This window comes from Lipophrys pholis, assembly GCF_963383615.2.
Source record: "Lipophrys pholis genome assembly, chromosome: 3".
Taxonomy (NCBI): Eukaryota; Metazoa; Chordata; class Actinopteri; order Blenniiformes; family Blenniidae; genus Lipophrys; species Lipophrys pholis.
The window spans coordinates 11225085-11246027 of record NC_137627.1 but is presented as its reverse complement, the minus strand read 5'-3'; the positions used below and the strand labels follow the sequence as shown (position 1 = coordinate 11246027).

At 40.9% G+C, this 20943-nt stretch overlaps 1 protein-coding gene across 4 annotated transcripts; it reads right to left on the bottom strand.

The window, feature by feature from the left end:
• Positions 1-2683: 2683 nt before the first annotated feature.
• LOC308107327 (immunoglobulin superfamily member 5-like) lies at positions 2684-20570 on the bottom strand. 4 transcript variants are annotated; one of them, XM_080459615.1, is made up of 10 exons: positions 20486-20570; positions 18533-18620; positions 15615-15929; positions 12119-12246; positions 10663-10828; positions 10073-10207; positions 7032-7056; positions 6307-6395; positions 5334-5383; positions 2684-4018 (listed from the first exon to the last, which is right to left on the bottom strand). In XM_080459615.1, exons 2-10 carry the CDS (start codon positions 18585-18587, stop codon positions 3908-3910), a joined length of 1074 nt encoding a protein of 357 aa, XP_080315741.1. In that variant the 5' UTR covers positions 18588-18620; positions 20486-20570; the 3' UTR covers positions 2684-3907. The 4 variants fall into 4 exon arrangements, with proteins under 4 accessions (XP_080315741.1, XP_080315743.1, XP_080315740.1 ...); XM_080459614.1 differs by having other exon boundaries at positions 3192-4018; positions 15615-15932; XM_080459617.1 differs by lacking the exon at positions 5334-5383 and having other exon boundaries at positions 3191-4018.
• Positions 20571-20943: the final 373 nt, after the last annotated feature.

Here is a 20943-nt window from a genome sequence, read left to right as displayed (position 1 = left end):
ATCATCAAACCATCATGGAATAGTCAGAAAAGTTGTTTCTTTTTTCAATTGAATAAAAACAAAAAAGGCTAACTTGTTTTTGCTAAAAGCAAAAATGAAGATGAATTCTGTTTCCATCTTATCATCTCATTGTTGGACACACGTCTCTGAATGTGGGCTTTTAACGTGCTCAGCTCAGTGCGTTCTCTTCAAACAGCAGCTCGGTGACTGGACTGCTAATGGACCCTGACGAACAGGAAGTGGAAAGTAGAATTTAACAAGCCACTGGAGACATTTCGCTGCGCTCCAGAGAGCCATTAAGCAAAGTTTCCATTTATTTATCCGTACACCGAAAAAGAGTGCAGCTCCTGCTTGCTAATTGCAAACAAAACAAAACCCAAAAAAAAAAAAAAAAGAATCTGTTGAGGTAACTGGGGAGCTGCACCCTAGCAGCAGATTCCTCTCTGGGTGTCCCCGATGGTTCTGTTCCACTTGGTAATTTCCTGCGATGCGTGCCGGAGTTACCTGATGCAGACTGAAGTCAGCACATTGACGCAAGAGTCTGCTTGCATTAGAGGATGAGCATGTCCGATGTAACTGTAGTGCCAGCGAGGATCCTGGGAGGAGATGAGATTAGGACAGACAGGAGGAGCGTGACAGATGTTGAATAAGTGGCATTGCACTTCTGAACACAGCTCCAGATCCGAGAGGAGAAAAGAGTCACAGCTTCACTGTGTAAAAGGCGGGTGCTGGCCATCTCTCATGAGCCTCAAAATGCCTCCGGACGATATGCCTCCATTTTGTAGAGCGTAACTGACACCCATGGAGCTGCCCATGTAAGCCCCAGGGAAGGGTAAGGTTAAGCTGGAAAACAAAACGCCAAAGCGGGTCATGTAATAGGCCTCTCATTTTGTGGCTGTCTTTGTCGGGCCCACCAGAGGAAAACCTAATTTATTTAATAGCCCGTCGCCTCAACGCCAAGCGTTTGGTGCGAGAAAACAGAAGGCAGCAGCGATGAAAGCGTAGCGGGAGAGAGCGGGAGAGGACAAACACTTTCTTCACACTCAGTGCCGAGAAGTGATTTCCAAAGTGAGGATCTGTGTCAGCCATCTGGTGATAGAGAATAGCAGGGAACTATGTCAGCATGCGACTTTCAATAATGCAAGCATGCATGCTGTCACCGCATAATTCTCGGTTCAAGGAGAGATTTCACGGAGATGTTTGCGTCTTTGTATTCACTTCTTCTTATTCCTGCAGAATGCTGTGAATCTGCATCTCTGTTCATTTTGCAGGAAAAGAATCACTGCCTGTGTTCACATTTTTTCTAATCCTTTCAGATTAAGACATTTAATTGCTCTGTTTCCATAAAAACTGAATAAAGTGATTAGATTGATGAGTGGTTTTATATGCACTAGGAATAGTTGATCAATCCCATGATACTTTGGCCGTTTGTGACATGATCCCACAACCAGCTTCACCAGCGAGCCCGACAGTAAGACGGATTGTTAGAATACGACTCTTCGCATCTATAAGACTTGGATAAATTAATCAGTTTTGTTAAGCCCCAAAACTATTTTAACATCTTTAGAGTTCATGAGCAGCACTTTTCTCCTGCATTCACTGGTTGTGCTTTATGATGAGATTACATAACATCCATCCATCTTCTGTACACTTTATCCACACGTGCATGCTTGTAAGGGTATACACACACACACACACACACACACACACACACACACACACACACACACACACACACACACACACACACACACACACACACACACATTTACTCCTGCAGTTAATTTGGAGACCAATTCACTAACTATACATATCATGTGACTGTTGGGTGCTAAACAAGAGTTCCCAGAGAAAACCCACTAATGCACATTGAACATGCGACCTCCTCACAGAAAGGGCTCAGAATTGAACCCACGACCTTCTTGACATAGGAACTTGTGGCACTGCATAACAATCATAACCATATAAACCACTTCCTCCAATCCCTTTGTGATGTCAATCAGAGCACACTGGCAATTAATTGGAATACTTACGGTACATTTAACCACAGATACTGTCCTCATTTTCCACTCTTTAACATTGCAAATCATTCAAACTCACATCTGTGTATTCAGAATTTAAAAAATCCTTTTATTCTCTCTGCATTTTAATTGGCAAAAACTACAAAAAATGGAAGATGCAATGTTTTTTGCTGTCTGAGGCTTGCTGTGGCTGGGTCCCACCTCTTGGACCATATCCCCTTCATACTATTATATACTATTTATCATATAGGAAATCATTCATGTTTCCTGCAAATGACTCTATTTGTTTTCAGTGGCATTTTCATTTGCAGAGATTTAGTCTGCATCCTATTCTCTCATGTGCTTCCATTCACATTGAGCTAATCAAGGTTGCCAGCAGAGATAAATCAAATCTAAAGCTGAAAGGCCTCGTCACAATGCACACCAGCCTTCAGCCAAATGAGAAAGTATTTCACATTGAAGAAAATATAAGCTTCTGATTGCATGCCTCCTCCTTTCTTTCAAGGCCTTTGCTGTTGCGAAAAGGGAACAAATGATGCATACATATTTTAAAATAGTCCCAGGATGATGTGGTGAAAGCCTGCTTTTCCCACTGGGATGGAGCTTTTACGTCATAACACTATCAAAACATCATGATGACCTCATGAAGTGAAACATTTACTGATCTTTAAACCACTTTTATTCATTGTCACTCCTGCTAAGTCTTGACTTGTGAAAAGCAGTGCATGCGTAGCAATAGACTAATTAAACTGCCAAACACTGTATGGTGAAACTATAAAGTCTCTGGCAGATTCATAGACCTCCATCTCGACCACTCCACTCGCCTCCCTTCTTTACTATTATGAAATGCAAATGTTATGTCACCCACTCCACACGGAGATAAATCTGTTGTTCGGTGCGTACCAGCGAGCGCCTCGCTGCTGCATCAGTCTCTCTGTGCCACCACTCACAATGCTAATTCACACTCCAGCCACTGAAACTGTGTTTTATAACAATTTCCTTTCCATGACTGTGAAATTCGGATGCAACCACACAAGAAAGATAAAGAAACTGGATTATGCCATCCCCGGATTAGATCCCAGGATCAGAAGTTAAACGGTCGCTCAGGCGTCTCTGCAATGTATGCATAAAGAGGTAAACACTTTTTAAACAACTCCGCCAGTCGGTAGTACGAGGTAACACTCTGGGTACCTTTAATGGATGGTGTTCAGATCTCCAGATATTTACTGGAGTTGTGTAAAAGTTTGCAGCCACACAACTCATAAGGTTAAAAGAGCCAACGATTTTCAAATGGTTACAGTTTGTGTTCAAGGAATCTGATCAAGCACAACTTTTGCACTCAGATGTTTGAGTCAATCATAAGCGGATGAGAAACTAAAGGATTACAAATATTCACATTACTATTGTAGTAATATTTAGATGTTTGTTGTTTTATTGTTCTTGGGGGTATTTCTACGTAGACTCAAGTACAGTTCATCCCATGCAATCTGTTGAAATCATCATTGTTGTTTGTTTGTTTGTTTGTTTGTTTGTTTCCAGTCCACAATGGAAATCATTTCTGAAAACCCTGTGAATATTGTAAAACATGTTAAATCTGTCAAATTCAGTTTTAAACTGCGTTTATGTAAAAAAGAAAAGTACTGTGAAATACAGTTATAGTATATTATAAGCGATCTGTATATAAGCCAAAAATACAAAACGATTAGTAAAAAAAAAATTCTAAAAGATCATTTTTATATTTTATGCTGTAATATCACACAAAATATTTCCCCTGGTAAATAACTGAGTTAGAAACATCTAGTTCAAGATGATTTGCCCAGAGTTTTAAGCTTTTAGAAACGGTGTAAAAAAAAAATAAAAATGCTAACAATATACATGACTTATATTTAGACTGTGGTAATCCTCCGGATGGTCTTGGAGTTTTCTTCGGCGAGACACAGCTGGGTTTGGGCCTCGTTGTGTAGAGACAGGCTGCTGGACGACACCACGTCAGGGACCTGGAGGCCACAGACGAAAATCAGTATTAGTAACCAAACAGAAGAAACATTTCTTCAGCAGGGTAAATAGTAACAGGAACTGGCAAATAATAGTGAGAGTTCTTTCTCATATAAAGTCCAATGCACAATGAGGCTTTGATGGCTGTGAAAACAAACTGGAAAACAAGATTGTCTTCCAGATTAAGGACCCCTGGATAACGTAATCTGATTACCACACCTAAAGCAGTGGTTGATCACTTCTAGAGAATGAATCATGGCACCAACCGACGAGAGAAAGTATGACGTGGAGTCAATCGGGGCTATCCAAATCCGCTGTATACTTTTCTGGTGTTTTGTACATTATAATATATCACCGTTGACAGTTCGTATCTTGTAAATTGCCATAGTCTCCATCCATTGTTACTGTTACACTTACAGCTTTGCACAAAGCTGGCTTTGTCATTTTAACTGACTAAAACACTTACAATAAATCCATTGTTTTATCATGATTTATTTTATTAAAAGAGAAAATGAAGCTGGAAAAGGCGCCTGCCTGAATCCCAGAACATTCCTGCTCTCCGGTATCCCCGAGGGTAAACTTTCAATAAACAACAACTGACGAAGAGAAAATGTTGTTGTAGTTTGTGAGGGCAGGAGTGTTGCCGCACGACAGATAGTACCGGTTTAAACGTTTCTTGACTACGTCCTGCTTAAATTTCCTGCCAACATGAAATAGTTTCTACTTGACAAGCAGATTCACACTGCCTCCTACTGACAGATGGTGACGCATCTAAAAACCAAACTCTACAACCAGCTTAGAGGTAACAATGGGCATATTTATCCATTTGCTATTAGATTACAGGATACCTGAGATATTATTACGTACTATATCAACAACACTGAAATGCATTTGCCTATATCTCTATAAATATGATGTTAATGGTGACATGAAGTTGGTGACAAATTCAAGGTGGACTATCAAGTATCTCAGTACTGTTGTGTGTTGAGAGTCCTGATGTTAAGCTGTGATGTGTGATGTGGATGCTGACAAAGGAGCGTCAATATATGAGGAAGTCTCCTCCTCTTCCTCCTCCTCCTCCTCCTCCTCCTCAGCCTGTGTCAGGATGTCCAGCTGCAGAAAAACTGGTTGCCTTGTTATTCATGTCTTGTTGAGCTCCCTCTCCATCATCACCTTCTCTTTGCTCTCTCTCTCTCTCTCTCTCTCTCTCTCTCTCTCTCTCTCTCTCTCTCTCTCTCTCTCTCTCTCTCTCTCTCCTCTCTCTCTCTCTCTCTCTCTCTCTCTCTCTCTCTCTCTCTCTCTCTCTCTCTCTCTTACCTTATGAAAGCTGACAAAGTCCATCTGGCTATGAGTTTCCACGCATGCATCTGCAGGGTGAAAAACAGCTTTTTAGCTTGGCCTAACCTAAAGGCTTTACCGACCAGCTTGTGCCCACGTCGGCCTCAGAGCAGGCCTCAGAGAAATGGTCGGATTTTGGAAGATTCAGAGGTCTAAAATATGAGCCAAGTACACACAGCATCCTGAGCGTAAAGCCAACTTTTGTTTGTGTCCAGAAAAGGAAAAATATTGGGGTCATGATATGCTAAAAAAAAAAACAAAGATGCAAATATTATTGAGTGTTCACAACATAAAACTATTAATTAAATCATGCTGTCGTCTAATTGTTTTTGATTGTATTTCATCTTTATTTGATCCCCAGAGATTCAAAGAGCACTGTTACATTGCTTGTCATACTGAATCCAATTTACTTTTTAGCCACATCTGATCACATCTTTATTAAGGATAGATAATCTAATATTTAAGATTCCTTCTGAATGTAAAGATTCTAGTTCACCATAACTACAAATTACAATCGGAAATACACAGAAACTCAAGAACTTTGAAAATTGCAAAATTTGTATTTATGGCAGTGTTTTTTTTTTTACATGTACTCTGATCAGAAGCTTTAACAAGGTAGTAGTAGAAAGAGACACTTCAGCAATAAAGTGTCTTAAACTGAGTTGATTGTCAGTCAAAAACATTTTAAGGATATCTTTATCTACTGATAAGTCATAAAAATCCAACTTGAATTCCATAATTATTATTATCACTTATTGATAAGAGTTTATCAAGACAATAAAGCAAGGCACATGTTGATTTAATCCATATTTTTGTTCGGCCCCTCCAGAATTTGTCCCGTTATTCTAAAATCATGATCTTCTATCTCTGTACTATCTTTCTGCCGTTTGATTATTAATGACTTGTCGTTGGTGTTGTTGACTTACAGTCGTAGGATGTGTGATTCTCTCACCTGTTGTGCTCTCATTAGAGTATCCCAGGTTGACCTTGCCTCCTGCCACCTGCGCTCCTGAGCCGATTCCAAACAGTGATGGGTCGAACCTACAAATGCCCGAATGAGCAGCCCAATGGAAAAAACCTTTAGCTGAGTCATATAGTCAAAGGATCATAGGTAATTTCCCCTCTCCAGTAAAGCTGCAGTGCGTCACAGGCGTCTGCATTGCCAGATCCAAAAGAATGAACATCCTAATTTTGCACTGTTTGATTAAGCCTTAACTACTGTGTTCAACTCTGGCTCGGAAATGAAACTGCATAGAAAATGCTGACAAATACTATAAGATATGTGCTTCATAAATGAGCCAACCACAATCTGAGTCTTGTTTAAACTGCTATAAAACATTGCTGCCATTTAATGTCTCTTATTTCAAATTCATGTCTTCAATTTTCTTTTATAATGAGGATCAATAAAGCTCATATATTCTGGGGAATAAGTTGTATGTATTAGCAAAGATTCATGCTGACTCTTCATAATAATTTATGTAAAATATGAAAGAAGCTAAAACATGGCCAGGATGGCCTGGGAAAGAGTCACTTCATCTTAACACTCGGGAGTAGCTCCTAAAGTTTCTTTAATTAGTTTGAAAAGTGGAAAAAGTCCAAGGTTTTCACCGGGTAAAAATAGTTAAATAAAACAAGAAAAAGTGTACAGCGCCCAGAAAAGGGACTTTTAAATCTTACCTTATTGCCTCCTGTGGGCTGGCTTCTGAAAGGTAAAGGAAACAAAAAAAAAGAGGAATGAAGTTTGCAGAAACCATTATGAGCCATCAGCTGCTAACTTTATTATTCTCACCACATTGACCACAGGACTGTTGTACTAAGTCACTGCATCCACAGCAATATGAAAGCTGTAAATGTCCTGCTGTTTATTAGTTTTGGGTTCTGCACTAATATTGTAGCCTGCAGTCACTTTGCAATTCAACTCCGAAAGCTGGAGCTGAGTGTTAATGAGTTCTCTTACATGGCTCCGTGGTTGCCTTTGCCAAGGGTCTTCCTGGCCACAGCAAAAACACAACAAACGAACAACGGTGCAGATGGCACATGCCTCAAGGGAGATATAAACACTTTCTTTTACAGGGAGAGAAAATAGTCTTTGTCATTATATTTTAAATCCCTGCTGTCATGCTGGCCAAAGTCTTTGAGGGCAACTGTATTAGATTCCCTTCTATTTTCCCAATAATTACAAAGCATACATTACTCCCCATTGAGGTGGATTACTCCAAGAGCTTAGTGACTTGGATGCATGCCGCAACCTCAAACATGTGAAGCATCTGCACAAAGTTCGTTTAACTTGCTCAGGGATGTTGCATTAGTGCTGCCAGACTGGAGCAAGGACAATGGCGAAGGAGGTATCAGGCATTTCAGGTACAGAATCAGCTGCCGGAGGAGAAAGGTCACACCTGCTTTATGGTAATCCCTCCGCTCTAAACCACAGCGATGATTTGCAATGGTCCAGAATCAGTCACGGGGATTACACTGACTTAAAATGTGTGACTCAGGGCTACTTTTTGTTATCACGCACAAACAGGCCTCCACCGCCTCCTCGACCAATGATCCCTTTGGGGGCAGGCCTTTGTCACCTTTACACTTTAATTACACTCAGCAAGATTTATTTGGTCAAAAGTCGGAAGATTGAATTGATGCCACTTTTGTATATGTACATTACAAAGACACTGACAGCAGCCAGTCAAAGCAGAACGACTGAGAACAGGAGTACAGCAATGCTTCTTTTGATGAGTTGTGAATTGTAAGTGACACAACACAAAATGATTTCTGTAATCACACTAAAACTTTAAAATCCAAGACATTATGAATAATGTGATGATCAAGCTGCTCATTCTGAAATAAAAACTAAAATGATTGAGTTTAGACCTTTTAAAATATGTATGAGGAATGTCAATAGACATAATAATGAATATACTATCTGTTTTTAATCAAGTCATTCTATATTGGCCTTATATTTTGAACATCTACATGTTTATGGACATATATGTGAATATGGGACAACTACTTTCCTACTTCGTCACAGTTTTTCTGAACTATAATGATGCCTCTAAATTTGCGAGGACAAACTGTCTCCACTCTGGGTACCCATGTGTTCCAGACGGGCATTTCCACTCAGACGTAAGGACTCAGCTGGCAGAAACCATTTGTACGTGGGGACCTCGTGGTCCCAAAGGTACCGCTCTCTGCTGATGCACCAACAGCTGTAATCCTCCTGGCAAACAGGTTGATAGCCTGTCCAAGGTCGTCACATTCCCACCAAACCACCGTCGGCTCTCCTGCACATCTCATTCAGTGGGCTTTATCAGACTCCACCACAGTTTGACACGGTGTCGCTGTCAGGTCAAGATCATATCATGCTCACTATCATTCTCAAGGATTGTCCACGGAAAATTGCTGCCAATTTTTTGCAACAGGCACCACTTCAATACATCGCATCCCCGTCTAATCTATGCAAAAATGCAGACGTGCAAGAGCTTTAGAATAATTACTTTATAATGACGTATAAATAAACACGTCTATACATCTCATACACTCATTAGTGTGAACAACGGTATATTTGACACTTCAGTTATACAAAAAGAAAACAGAATAAAAATGACACCGTATAAGATGTAAGAAGGAGATATACTCAACATGTGATTACTTATGGCTTTATTTACCAGCAAAGTGTAAAACTAATATCTATTTTGTTAAAAATGTTATGGATACAATGTTGATGTTTGAAAAAAATATTGTGATGAATGTAATACAGACAAATTAAAGTCATAAGAAATGTTTGTATTTTAGCCTAAAATGCATCTACATACACTTTTATTGTATTAGATCATATATATATATATATGAGGAACAACTCATATATTTCTGAAAACTAGAATGTGAGTTCAGCTGTAACTTGACTCCTGCTTCACTGAGATATTGTTTTGTTTTCTTTATAATTCATCTATCAAAGCCACACAGTGGTTTACTTAGTTTGTCAGGACTCTCACCTCATCCTGAGAAGATCTCCCGAATCAAGTCTAAGGCTGCATGTTCTCCCTGTGTGTGTGTATATTTTCTCTAGGAATTCAATTCTCACTCAGTCCAAAATCGTTTGATTTTCATTGGTGACTCTTATTAATCCATCGGTGTGAATGTGACTGTGGGTGGTTGTTTGTCTGCGTCTCTGAGAGCTTTGTGAGGGACTGATGACCTGTCCTGAGTCCACCATGTTTTCTTCCACAGTCAGATAGGGTTGGCAACATGTAACCCTAAATCTGATCAAAATGAATGAAAAAAAATATTTCTCAACATTTAAATGAAGCTCATTTATTGGTCTCACTTTAAAGATACTTGATTTGACAGTAATCCATCATGAAAAATCTGCCTTTTGCAGGTAAAGATTGATCCTCATACACTCAACTTTTTAGAAAAAATAAAGTGAAGGGGGTGGGGTTTCAGGCCAGCAACCCTGCAGCCACACACACACTTCTCTAACCTTTTTCACTTGCCATTTTCTGAGAAGTAAAGGTTTGCGCTGACAAATGTTCTACCATTGCCAGAAGAAATACTGTGTGCCCTTGATGAGGCCACCACGGGGCAGCGCCGAGTCACAGCACATAACCACCTATCTTCTTCATTATACTTTAATCACAGTTTCTGTGCTAGAAAAGTGCAGGGCGAGGTGACGTTTCGTCACCTCCAGCATTATGGCAGAGGAGGCGGGTGTGGGTGCCTACTTGATTGTCTCCTTTGTTTGTAGCAGAGGACAGTGCAGATGCAGAGCAGGACGAGCAGCAGAAGAGCAGAGACGGAGGCGGTTACCGCCAGGGGGACGGTGCAGTCGTCTCCTTCCTGCTGCACCACCTCTGCAACTGAGGAGAGAAGGTCACGTCTTTGTTTTAGGGAAAAGAAATGCTGAAGCACTGCTGTTTCTCTGCAATTCAATTATAGATTTGCAGACCTAGTGCAGTCAGGGCTGTGTTTGATTTCCTGTTTTAATTCAAGAGTGGTGTCACAGGAGTGTCTCTGCTGAGGGAGGCCGCCCTGATGCAAATACATATTACAACTACGACAACAAATTGAACATTACTGAGACGATAATGCAGCATTTGCGTTTTGAAGCTTTGTGTTTCAGAGAGGTTTGCAACCTCAGCGCCACTCTGATTCATGCAGTGTTGATTTAGCCTCACTTTTCTACATAATCATGACCACTGAGTGAATTGAATGAAAGTTTCCCAAAAGAAAGACAGACACACTCTCAATGTCCATTTGTGTGCACGTCAGCAAGTGTCACTGGATGTAAAACATGATTGTTGTGCTTCCTCACCCACGGTCAGCTGGGTGCTGCTCTTCAGCGGCATGGGGAGAGCAGACACGAAGACCAGACAATCGACACGAGAGCTCACCACTGCAGTCACATTGAGAATACTGGTCACAGTGAAGAGTCTCTTCCCCGACTGTTCACTGCTGATCTTGTATCCGCCCTCGCTCATCTCCACAACAAAGAGAGAGATTTGGTTATTATTAGTTTATCCTCCACATCAGTTTGTATGTTCACAAACACAGACTTTTATCCACACACTGAACGGGTTCTGGGTAAGGGGTGGTCTCTTTCATAATGGAGTAATGCACAAGGTGGCAGGGGATATATCTGTCACCCTGATACTCAAAAGGCACTGGAGGGGGGGGTCACACAGTTAGAATTTGTCCCAGTTGACTGAGCAACCTGGAAGGTTACTGATTAGTTGGAACGGTCTGGCTGATCTGAGCCCACGTTGTGAGTAATTTGTATTTTTGTTGTTTCCACTGACCTGAGACTGTACGTACTGGACACTTGGGTACAGAGCTGTCAACAGATAACTATCTGGTAGTGAGTTGGATCAGATGGCGGGGAAGATTGTAGATCCAAGCACATATTGTGGGGGTGTTTGGAAAGGCTAGGTAGTAGTTTAATTCCCACCTACTTTAGGATTTCACCCATTTACCAAAAGACAGTGGAGACACGGAGTCTGAGTGGAGCTTGTTCAAAGCCTCCATTGTGGAGGACACAGAATGACAACCCAAGGACATGCTGGTGGACACCAGCAGTTCAGACAGCCATCGAGCTGACAAAAGAGGCCTTTCAGTCAACATGTCCCACCCTTACCTTTGGTCATGAACTCTGGGTCATGACCAAAACAATGAGACTGCAGGTACGCGGCTGAAATTAGTTTGCACTGCAGTGTGGTGGGCCTCACTGTCCATGATGGAGTGAAGAAAGTCTCAGAGTCAAGCTGCTACTCCTCCACATGGAGAGAAGACATTTAAGATTGTACAAGAGTTTAAGAGGCACTAGGGCCTGCTCAGTACATTCTGTCTCTCATTCGGTCTGGGAACAGCTTGGGGTCTCCCCAGGAGAGCTAGAGGAAGTCGCAGAGGACAAGGTTTTCTCTCCATACTGCCACCATGGCCTCATGTGGATGGACAGATGGATGGATGCCCAACACTGCAGATTTCTCATTGATTGACAAAGAAATAATGGAGGTAGTTTGATGGCATCTGCTATCAGCATCCTGCCATATAACAAATGACTTAAACAGACAACAGAACTGACAGAAACAAATCGGTGCAAATGGATCGTGAGTGTATCCACCTCTATATTTTCATTCACTTAACCATGTGTATTTATATAGTACCAAAAAAAACATTTCTTGACATCCATCCAAGACGTATTATTGTGGGTTTCTATTGTGTCTGAGGAGGATTACAGTGATTAACATTTCTGGTGAGTGTTATATATTTACCTTTTTGCCATTCACTTGCCATTGCAGATTCGGCCGAGGGTACCATCCTGCTGCTGCACATTCAAATAGGACTGACTGGCCCTTAAAGGCCAACTTATCATCCCCAAGGATTTTCACGCTGCCCTTTTCTGCAATCAAACAAAGAAATGCTCACGCAAGTTTGCCAGATTTTAGCATTCTACATGTCTGGGTGTGAGTTCAGTTTATGAGATTTGAAATAGCTGGGCAAGAATCTATGAGTTTCATCAAGTGTCCTTCGGAATATTTTTCTTTTTTTCTTTTCCTTTTTTGGGGGGGGTGCATGTATCTTTACCCATAGATGTGCATCACCCCCTCAGTTACCTGATCACCAACAAAAGATGAATTTCATCCGTCTCGGATGATTGATCACACGTCTCCAAGTCTCAATTGCCTGATGAATGCTTCTCCTCCTTTCCCCTTCATCTCCTTCTCTACCAGCCAGATAAGCCACTTAAGGCCCTGGGAGATACAGTATCTCGTATGTGAAGTCCATTGTCTATCTGAATGAAAGACGGTGCATGCAACAGACAATTGCTATAGACAGAAAGATAATTGCAGGAGCTTTGCTGCTTTGTCTTAGGGAATGACATGCCTGTGTTGATTTAGGTTCAAATCCTCTGATGTTTTGTATGCATTATTGGCCGTCCCTTTTTTAAAGGAGCTTTTATTGGATGCCTGATTTGGTGTCATAAACACCTAGTCATCCGCTTCATATAACTATGGTGGTCTTCGACTTTTCTTAGCCTCAAAACGCCAGTGAATATGGGTTGGCCGGGGACCCGCAGCCTCGTTTACTCTGACTGATGGGGAGCTGTAGGCAATCACAGCTGATTGATACATTCAAAAAGAAAAAAGAGTGACATCAGCACTCCTTCACGGAGCACAAGCCTCAGTGATCCCTGAAATAAGTTTTCATATGGTTTGTTAATCACTATTGGGAAACTGGCAGTTGGTTGTGGGAAGCAGACAGCCCTGAGCTAAATCTAATTCTTGTGATTTTTCAGCCGGGAGCCCCAGAGACTTAATCTTTGCTTCAAGGTTTGCTTTTTTTTTTTTTAAATTGTGAATGTATACATGTAGAATACATTTCTGCATGCATGCAGTTAGTGTAGGATACATGCAAGGTACTGTTTGTGTGTGAGTATTCCTCTACAGGCCAACTGCTACAACCATGTTCCATCTGTGATTCAGATTAACTGTGGAATAAATTCTCTTGCCTTTACTCCCCTACCAAGCCAACAGCATATGAACCACAATTCCATTAAATGATTTTGGAGACACACTGCTTTTGTGACGGCACGAGGAGAAGAAATCTGCAGAGAAGAAGCATTGAGAGCATGTGATCGTCTTCATATAAGACAATTCCAGCATGGGGTGTATATTATAGCAGATGCCGTCAACCACTCTAACAGTAAATCTGTGGCTCCGGTCCAGCAGTATATTTGAAGCCGCAGTACACAAATCACAGGCAGAGTTGCTGACTGTTAACTGGGCGTGCCAGGATGCACAATTAATTCAAATGCTATGTCAGGCCACAGTGATCCTCAGCATCCAGTCTGTAGTGCCTGATTCAACATACACTACTGTTAATGGCTGCATATGTCAGTTGGGATTTGTGGCACTGGCAGCAATGGGGAGCTCTTGCCATAATATACTGGAGGCAATGGGTCATTGGTTTTGTATCCTGTCGCTTTGAGCCGAGGAGATGTTTCCACGCAGTTTTTTTTGTTTTTTTTTCCAATTCTTTTTTTAGCGGAGCACTCCGTTCAAGTGTATAAACGGTAAACGCAAATGAACAATAAGGTCAAGAAAAACACATATCCAAGGAAATCCTGAAGAATTTATTGAGTTGTCATTTCAATTTCTTCATGTTACTTCCATGTGGGCAATAACCGCCTTATCTGCAATGTAGAGCGTCACGTTTTATAACCTTCACCTTTCATGTATACATAAGAAGGGAAATGAGCTGTTTCTATATTTTTTTCAACTTAACATAATAATCAAGCTAAACCATTCGTTTAAACTCAAACTATTAAATTGTATTTGCATTAAATTACATTCTTTTCTCTTCTTTTTTTGGTGTGCGTCAACAGACGAAAGCCCACTCTGTCAATGATAAGCTGTCTTCTCTGTAGCAATGGAAACACCACGAAGGCTTGAATATAGTTACTTTACAAAATTCTCTGAGCAAAAGACATTTTGAAAACGGTAAATCCTGACAGAGTTTTGCAGCTTTGTTGAATTTGCAATCAAAAAAATTGCAATCGCAAGGTTCAATTTTTCTTTTTTCAGGGTAAAGATAAAATCTGAATTTTGGATGACAAAAAGCCTGCATACAAGATCGACAGCTGTCTCATTTATGACTTCTTGTCCATCCATAATAGCTCCTGAAGCAATTATTACAATATGAAAAAAAACTGCAAACATCAAGTCATTTTAAGAACAGAAATTCCATTAACTTGTGTCCTCTTTCCCTTTTTTTCCCTGGTAAATGCTATAAGGGATTTCCCAATACCAATTCACACTGCAGCGCTTTACGCTACACACGATAAAAATCTCCATCAGAACTGCAGAGACTTACTGATCCTTATCAAGTCCTGAATCAAGTTCTCTGCAAATGTGCTGCCCAGTCCACAGACAGCACAGCCCTCCTGGGACCGCAACTTTATAATGCACACAAAATGAGGAGAGGGGAAGAGAGGACACCGGCTGCAGCTGCAGCCTGTAAATCCTGCTGCTTCTGACTGGCGTTGAGTCTAGCTGTTTCCAACTTGTATTTATATCTGGGGGGGCCAATCAATTCCCATCCCCGACACCACCCACGCTGTCATTAACACTGTCACAAAGACCATCAAACATGCCTGGACAACACAGGCCCTAATGATTTCCCACCCTCAGCATACACAGTGATTGATAGCTCGGGTGCAAGTTCAGCTGCTTTTGCAGAAAAGTGGAAAAAGTTCCATTGTTCAGTTTCCCACTTTGGAGCAAATTAAAACAAGGGAATTTAATTAAGATGTGTGCTCTGAGTGTTGGGGCAACATACAACAGCTTTGGTGTTGTATCGAGTAGAGAAAGCAGTGAGTTGGCGGACTTAATCAAAGCACCTACACAACTTTTTCCTAGTCGTTTGCTTTTACCTCTCTTTTGGGTGCTGCTTTTTGCTTTGTCAAGGTCAATGCAATTCGACACTTTTCCACACAAGCGAGGGTTTTAAAGAGACTTGCCATCTGCTTGGTTTCTTTGCCTGGTTTGTGTGTGTAAATGTGTGTATGCGCAGATGCAAATTTGCAAGAACCCGAGTATCCTTGAGAGAAGTTTTCTACACAAGAAAGTCTTTTAAATTCTCCTCGGCAGAAATAAACAGTTCTTTATCACTTTCTGCAATGAATTAAGGTTACACACACACACACACACATGCATGTGTAGAGTGAGTTCACTGACTGTCACAACAAATGATTACTCACATACAGACCTTGCACAAGCAGGCTTGCCGATTTTATCGCGATGCCCTGGAGGTCACAGGTCACTTCTCCCTGGTTGTGCCTCTCTGTGCTCTTGAGGACCAGCGTCCAGCTGTCTCCCTGTGATGCAGGGTTTTTTTCAGCTGTCACGTTTGGGTTGATGGAGAGAAGGGCTCCGTTTTCCCTGGAAATGGTGAGTTTGGCTCTCTTGTTCAGCATCCACACCATCACAGTCCACTGAGAGTTGGTTGTACTGCAGGTGAAACGGGCTTCGTCCCCTCGTATCACCGTCAGGGTCGCAGGTAAGAGCGTCAACTGAGCCCCAACTGCTGAAGACATCAACCAGTGAAACATTAAGAGCTTGTTGAGAGGTGAAAACCCCATCAGTCTCACAGTTCCACATTTGAATCTTTTCATATGTATTAAATTAAAATGTAGTGAAGTTTGAAATTATACCATAGAATAGATTATCATATTATGCCCACACAAAAACATTCTAAATGGTTAAACTAAATAACCAGCAAGAGAGAAAAATTCCCTTTAATGGATCAGTTGCATTTTAATTAGAACCAAAACTGTTCAGTCAAGTAGATTTTTTTTTGGTAGCTTTTTTTTTTCTGACCCGTCATCACCTTTACCACCATTGCTGCTTTCTGGGTTAGAAATTAGAGTCACCAAGCAGCCTCAAATACATGTTTTTGGACTATGAGAAGTAACCAAGAGCACCATGAGAAAACGCATGAACACACAGAGAGAACATGCAAACTTCCAACAGAAAGGTCCACTGTCCCCGTTTTTGTTTTTTTTTAAATTGTACCAAATCAACTTGTTTCAGTCCAAAAATATAAACACGGTGGGTGAACAGCTAACTCGGCTCTATCCTGTAGTATCTAACTTCACTTTCCAGCACACGCTGCGATACATTTTGCTTGTTAAATTGCAAGCAAACTTGAGAGTAAAAATAGCAGTCCGTGGTTGTATGAGGGGTTATTTGCTGGACTATCGTAATATCATACCCGCCTGGTTGCTAGGCAACCAGCAGCGGCTCTACATTCCCCCAAATGTCAAATCATTCCTTAAAAAGACCTCATTAAGAGGCTGGCAGTACAACATGTAAGCACACAGTGCTGCACAATCTCACAAACTCCCTGGAACTTTTAAACAAAATCATGAACGACCGTTTAATTTCATGTCATAGGCTGGAGTTACCTTGAGGGGCTTCCATTGATATTCGAACTCAGCAGGATAAGAAATCCTTTCAAACAATATCTGAAAGCAGGGGATTCCAAATTGTGGAGGAATGAGCTTGTCCTTACAGAGCTTGAACCCTTTGTGCTCACTCAGCCCCTTTAACTCTCCAGCTGCATGCTTTGACTTAGTAGGGATTTTTAATGTAAAACAGGGCTTCATAATGTTTTTCATAAAATATACTTGTGGATAGCGATTAGGATCCTTTCGGGAGGAAACTTTTACACTACGGTTTTGAGCTCATGTGTATTTTATAATTTTAATTTGTCTTCATTACACTTACTATTAAGATGTTTTCAGGTTTTGTAACATTCATAATCACCTGGACCTAAGTTTGATGGAGGAGGCCGAGAAGAGGAATGGATGGATCATGAGCCTTTGGGGGTGGGATTTGAGTGGCTTGTATTTGCAATTACCTTGCCGTAGCGAAATCAAAACGCTGCTACTCGAGTCCCGACAAATGACAAGAAACTGGCCCACATCAGTCCAGCTCTCAGGTCACTGGCTTCTTGTCACGCAAATAATAGATTTCAAGATCTTACTACTACTGAAGGGTTTAGGCCCAAAATATATCTAATATCTACTGTTATACTGTATGTATACCTCTCAGGTCATCTGGATCAAACCTGCTTCCTGTTCTCAGACTCAGAACCAAACACGCAGAAGCTGCCTTTAAGTTTTAAGTACCAAATATTTAGAAGAAACTCCCTCAAAACTGTAAGATGACTTTAACTCTGATTTCTTGAAAAGCAGACTGAAGACTTTTGTGACAGAATTGACATCATGTTCCAATGTATCTTTAACAGATCTACTTCTAAACTCTTATGCTTCGTGTTCTTATTTTAATTGCATTGATATTTGCCTTGCCTTGCCTTGCCTTGCCTTGCCTTGCAGTTCAACTAGTGTCATTCTGATGATCATGTGACATTAAAAACAGAAATGGACCCTTTGGTTTCCACAAATCACTTTTTTGTGTAATAAACACCAGAAACATTTTATAGTGAGATAAATAGACTGAAGACCGGACATATACCCTACCTGACTCTAAATGTTGTGGCAAACCTTTCAGTTACTCCACAAACATCAGGCAGACACACAAGCACAAATTCTCAGCTGAATCCGAGCATGTCTTTATAGCTTAGTGCAGCTGACAAATGTAGGAGAGAGAAGAAATATTAATATTAATGGAAAACTCTGAGATGTGAAGTAGCTGGTTTATGGCACAGTATTGGAGGTGATGTATAACTTGTTTGTGGTGAGCTAACTGCATTACCTTCTACAGCCAGCGAGCACAGTCGTAAATTATGGATCTGTTAAGGAAATTAGGTCTGAGGAATATCTAGGCCACCATATACGGCTATTTCTTCACATTGCGATCAGAGAACGGCAAACTAATGAGCACAGTTTGTGCTTTCTCCTATTGGGACCATGAAGAAGTGACTCTGAAGTCCCCCGACCACTGTTTACATCTAACTGTTCAGCAGATAGGCAGCCACGGCTCGGGAAATTAATTATGAAGTGAATATAGATCATTGAGCCCTCTTAACTGTTGTCTGGGGGTTAACTATGAGAGAAAAGCACAGCACAAGTGTGAATGAGGTTGTTAACACTGTGCACAACTTTAAGTCTCTGTGCTGCATCCCTGGTCAAGGAAGCTCCCTTGCTTCAGCTGAACTCTCACCTTCGAACTTGCATGAAAGGAGAACCACTAACAGGAGAGGGATGTCCATGTTCATTCAGTCACTCGATCAGTCCATCATTTAGAGGTCCTGGAACAAGAACAATAAACAGACTTTTATCCTGCATTATACAGCTTGTGGCGATATCTGCCATGTGAGATACTAGCACACCATTGGGAACAACGTGAGGTTTAATGCCTTGCCCAAGGACACCTCGCAACATAGACAGGGTGTTATTATGGCTCACGCCACTAACTTTGAGATACGAGAAAGCGCTCTTAGTTAAAACATTAATTGTCTCAACATCGCAACCAGTAAGTCCAGTAATCCAGATCACAGCCGACTTAATACTGCCCATGTAAGGGCAATGTATTTAATGATGGGATCATATAAAACTAGCACCAGTATGGGGGACTGGGTAATATATTCTACTCAATTCTGCTGAATGCAAATCTATCCTTTATTAAAAAGCACTATGTCACCAGGTTTCTATCAGCTACTGTTTATGCTCTGCATCAGTCTAGATATTGTATTTGTTGGCATGTTTTATCCTACAGGCCAAAGATAATCTGTCTGTTTTTTTACAGGTTTGGATTATCTTTGGCCTGTAGGATAAAACATGCCAACAAATACAATATCTAGACTGATGCAGAGCATAAACAGTAGCTGATAGAAACCTGGTGACATAGTGCTTTTTAATAAAGGATAGATTTGCATTCAGCAGAATTGAGTAGAATATATTACCCAGTCCCCCATACTGGTGCTAGTTTTATATGATCCCATCATTAAATACATTGCCCTTACATGGGGTAATAACCATGTTGAATACTGTATTTACACTATTCACAAGAAGTTAGGGATTTTTGAATTTCCAGTGAAATTTATGGAGAACATAAAAAGCTCATGCCACAGTGATGTTATGTCAAGAAAGAAGAGGATTTATGTCGAGCTATGCAATGGGGAGTTCCTCATTTCAAACATTTTATTAAAACAAAAGCCAACGACAGCAGAGTGTACACCACAACAAAAACTGTCAATATTTCAATAACTTGTCATGAGCCCCTGAGCATCAATTGCCACTTGACAACGTCATCTCCTGCTGTTCACAAGTGGACCTATTGTCTGCCGAGGCCTCATGGCATCCCTGTCTTCTCTAAGAGCGACCCTCAGGTCACTGGGGTTCTCGGGAGCAGAGTTACGAGCCTCAACATGGCGGCTCACCTGATCCGAGAGGTTTCCTATGGGATTCATTCTTTGTGATTTCAATAGCATTGAGTAAATATGAGTATGCTTATTCGCAATAATGAACATGAGAAAGATATTTACTTTTCATCTGAATTCTTTCTTCTTTTCAGTGCCAACATGTTTTCATGGTGAGTTCAGCTTGCAACCTCACAGCACTGCTTGGCATGCCAGCAATTTTCTCTAAAAGATTATTCTAATGTATTTTGTAGCTTGGGTGTTATTTGCTTACAAAAGACAGAATACCATTCCATCCTCTCAGTTTATCTCACAACTGATCCAGGGATTTTCCAAAATACGTATGAAAGTGGAACGCAAATTATCTTTTGCTGTACTCATTTCATTCATTCAGACTTTGATCCATCCTACTGCTGTTGTGTGGTCAAACAGCAATAGCCTGAATTCAAATGCATCAATGCGAAAGAATTCCTTTCAATCTTAAGAATCCCAACAAATTACAGAACATATAAAGGCATCTAAAGAGACCTTTATGAGCAACGTGATCATCATCCTTGTTTCTTTCTGCTGATTTTAAGTGCGTACAGAAATGATGAAAGTGCAACTGGAGCAAACGTTGAAAACACACCATGTTTCGGTAACAAAACGTTATCTTGTATATCAAGGAATCCATGCTGCAAACTTCAATCTTAATTCCTTTAAAATTAGACCCTTTAGGAAGTTTGACTCATATGTATTGAATTAGTCAGACTCACCTCAGCCAGGTGTCCCAAATACAGTGGATTCAGTCAAGCAGTTTCTGCCTCATGCCTGCTGCTCAGCGTATCACCCAAAACTGCCCCGTTAAATATTACCAAAGTCTGTGGGAACTTTGCCCCATGTTAAACACACACATATAAACACACAATCTCACTCAGACTGTAAACAATGGCTCTTCTCAGGCCCTGGGTCCCATGGGGGGGGGGGGGGGGGTATTACTGTATTATAAGTGTGAAAATTGCCTGATGTATGCAAATATAAATAACTTTTGGAAAAAGATTATAATCAAATACCAATGTGGAAACACTTCTGATAACTGCTTATTGCCTTACCACGGCATATTTCTCGTCAGGTACATGTGCTGCTTTGCAAATGTACCTGGTTGAAAATATTTGCTTCGCAAAATGTACCTGTACAATATCTGAGAGCTCCCTTTCTTCACACTACTAAATAA

Bases quoted from the DNA above. Each gene is read 5' to 3' on its own strand.
- LOC308107327 (XM_080459614.1), bottom strand. From the start codon at position 18,587: ATGAACATGGACATCCCTCTCCTGTTAGTGGTTCTCCTTTCATGCAAG. The intron at 15,933-18,532 runs GTGAGAGTTCAG...TGATGTCTTCAG, and splicing joins CCTTTCATGCAAGTTCGAAG to CAGTTGGGGCTCAGTTGACG. The intron at 5,384-6,306 runs GTGAGAGAATCA...TTCACCCTGCAG, and splicing joins CTCTAATGAGAGCACAACAG to ATGCATGCGTGGAAACTCAT.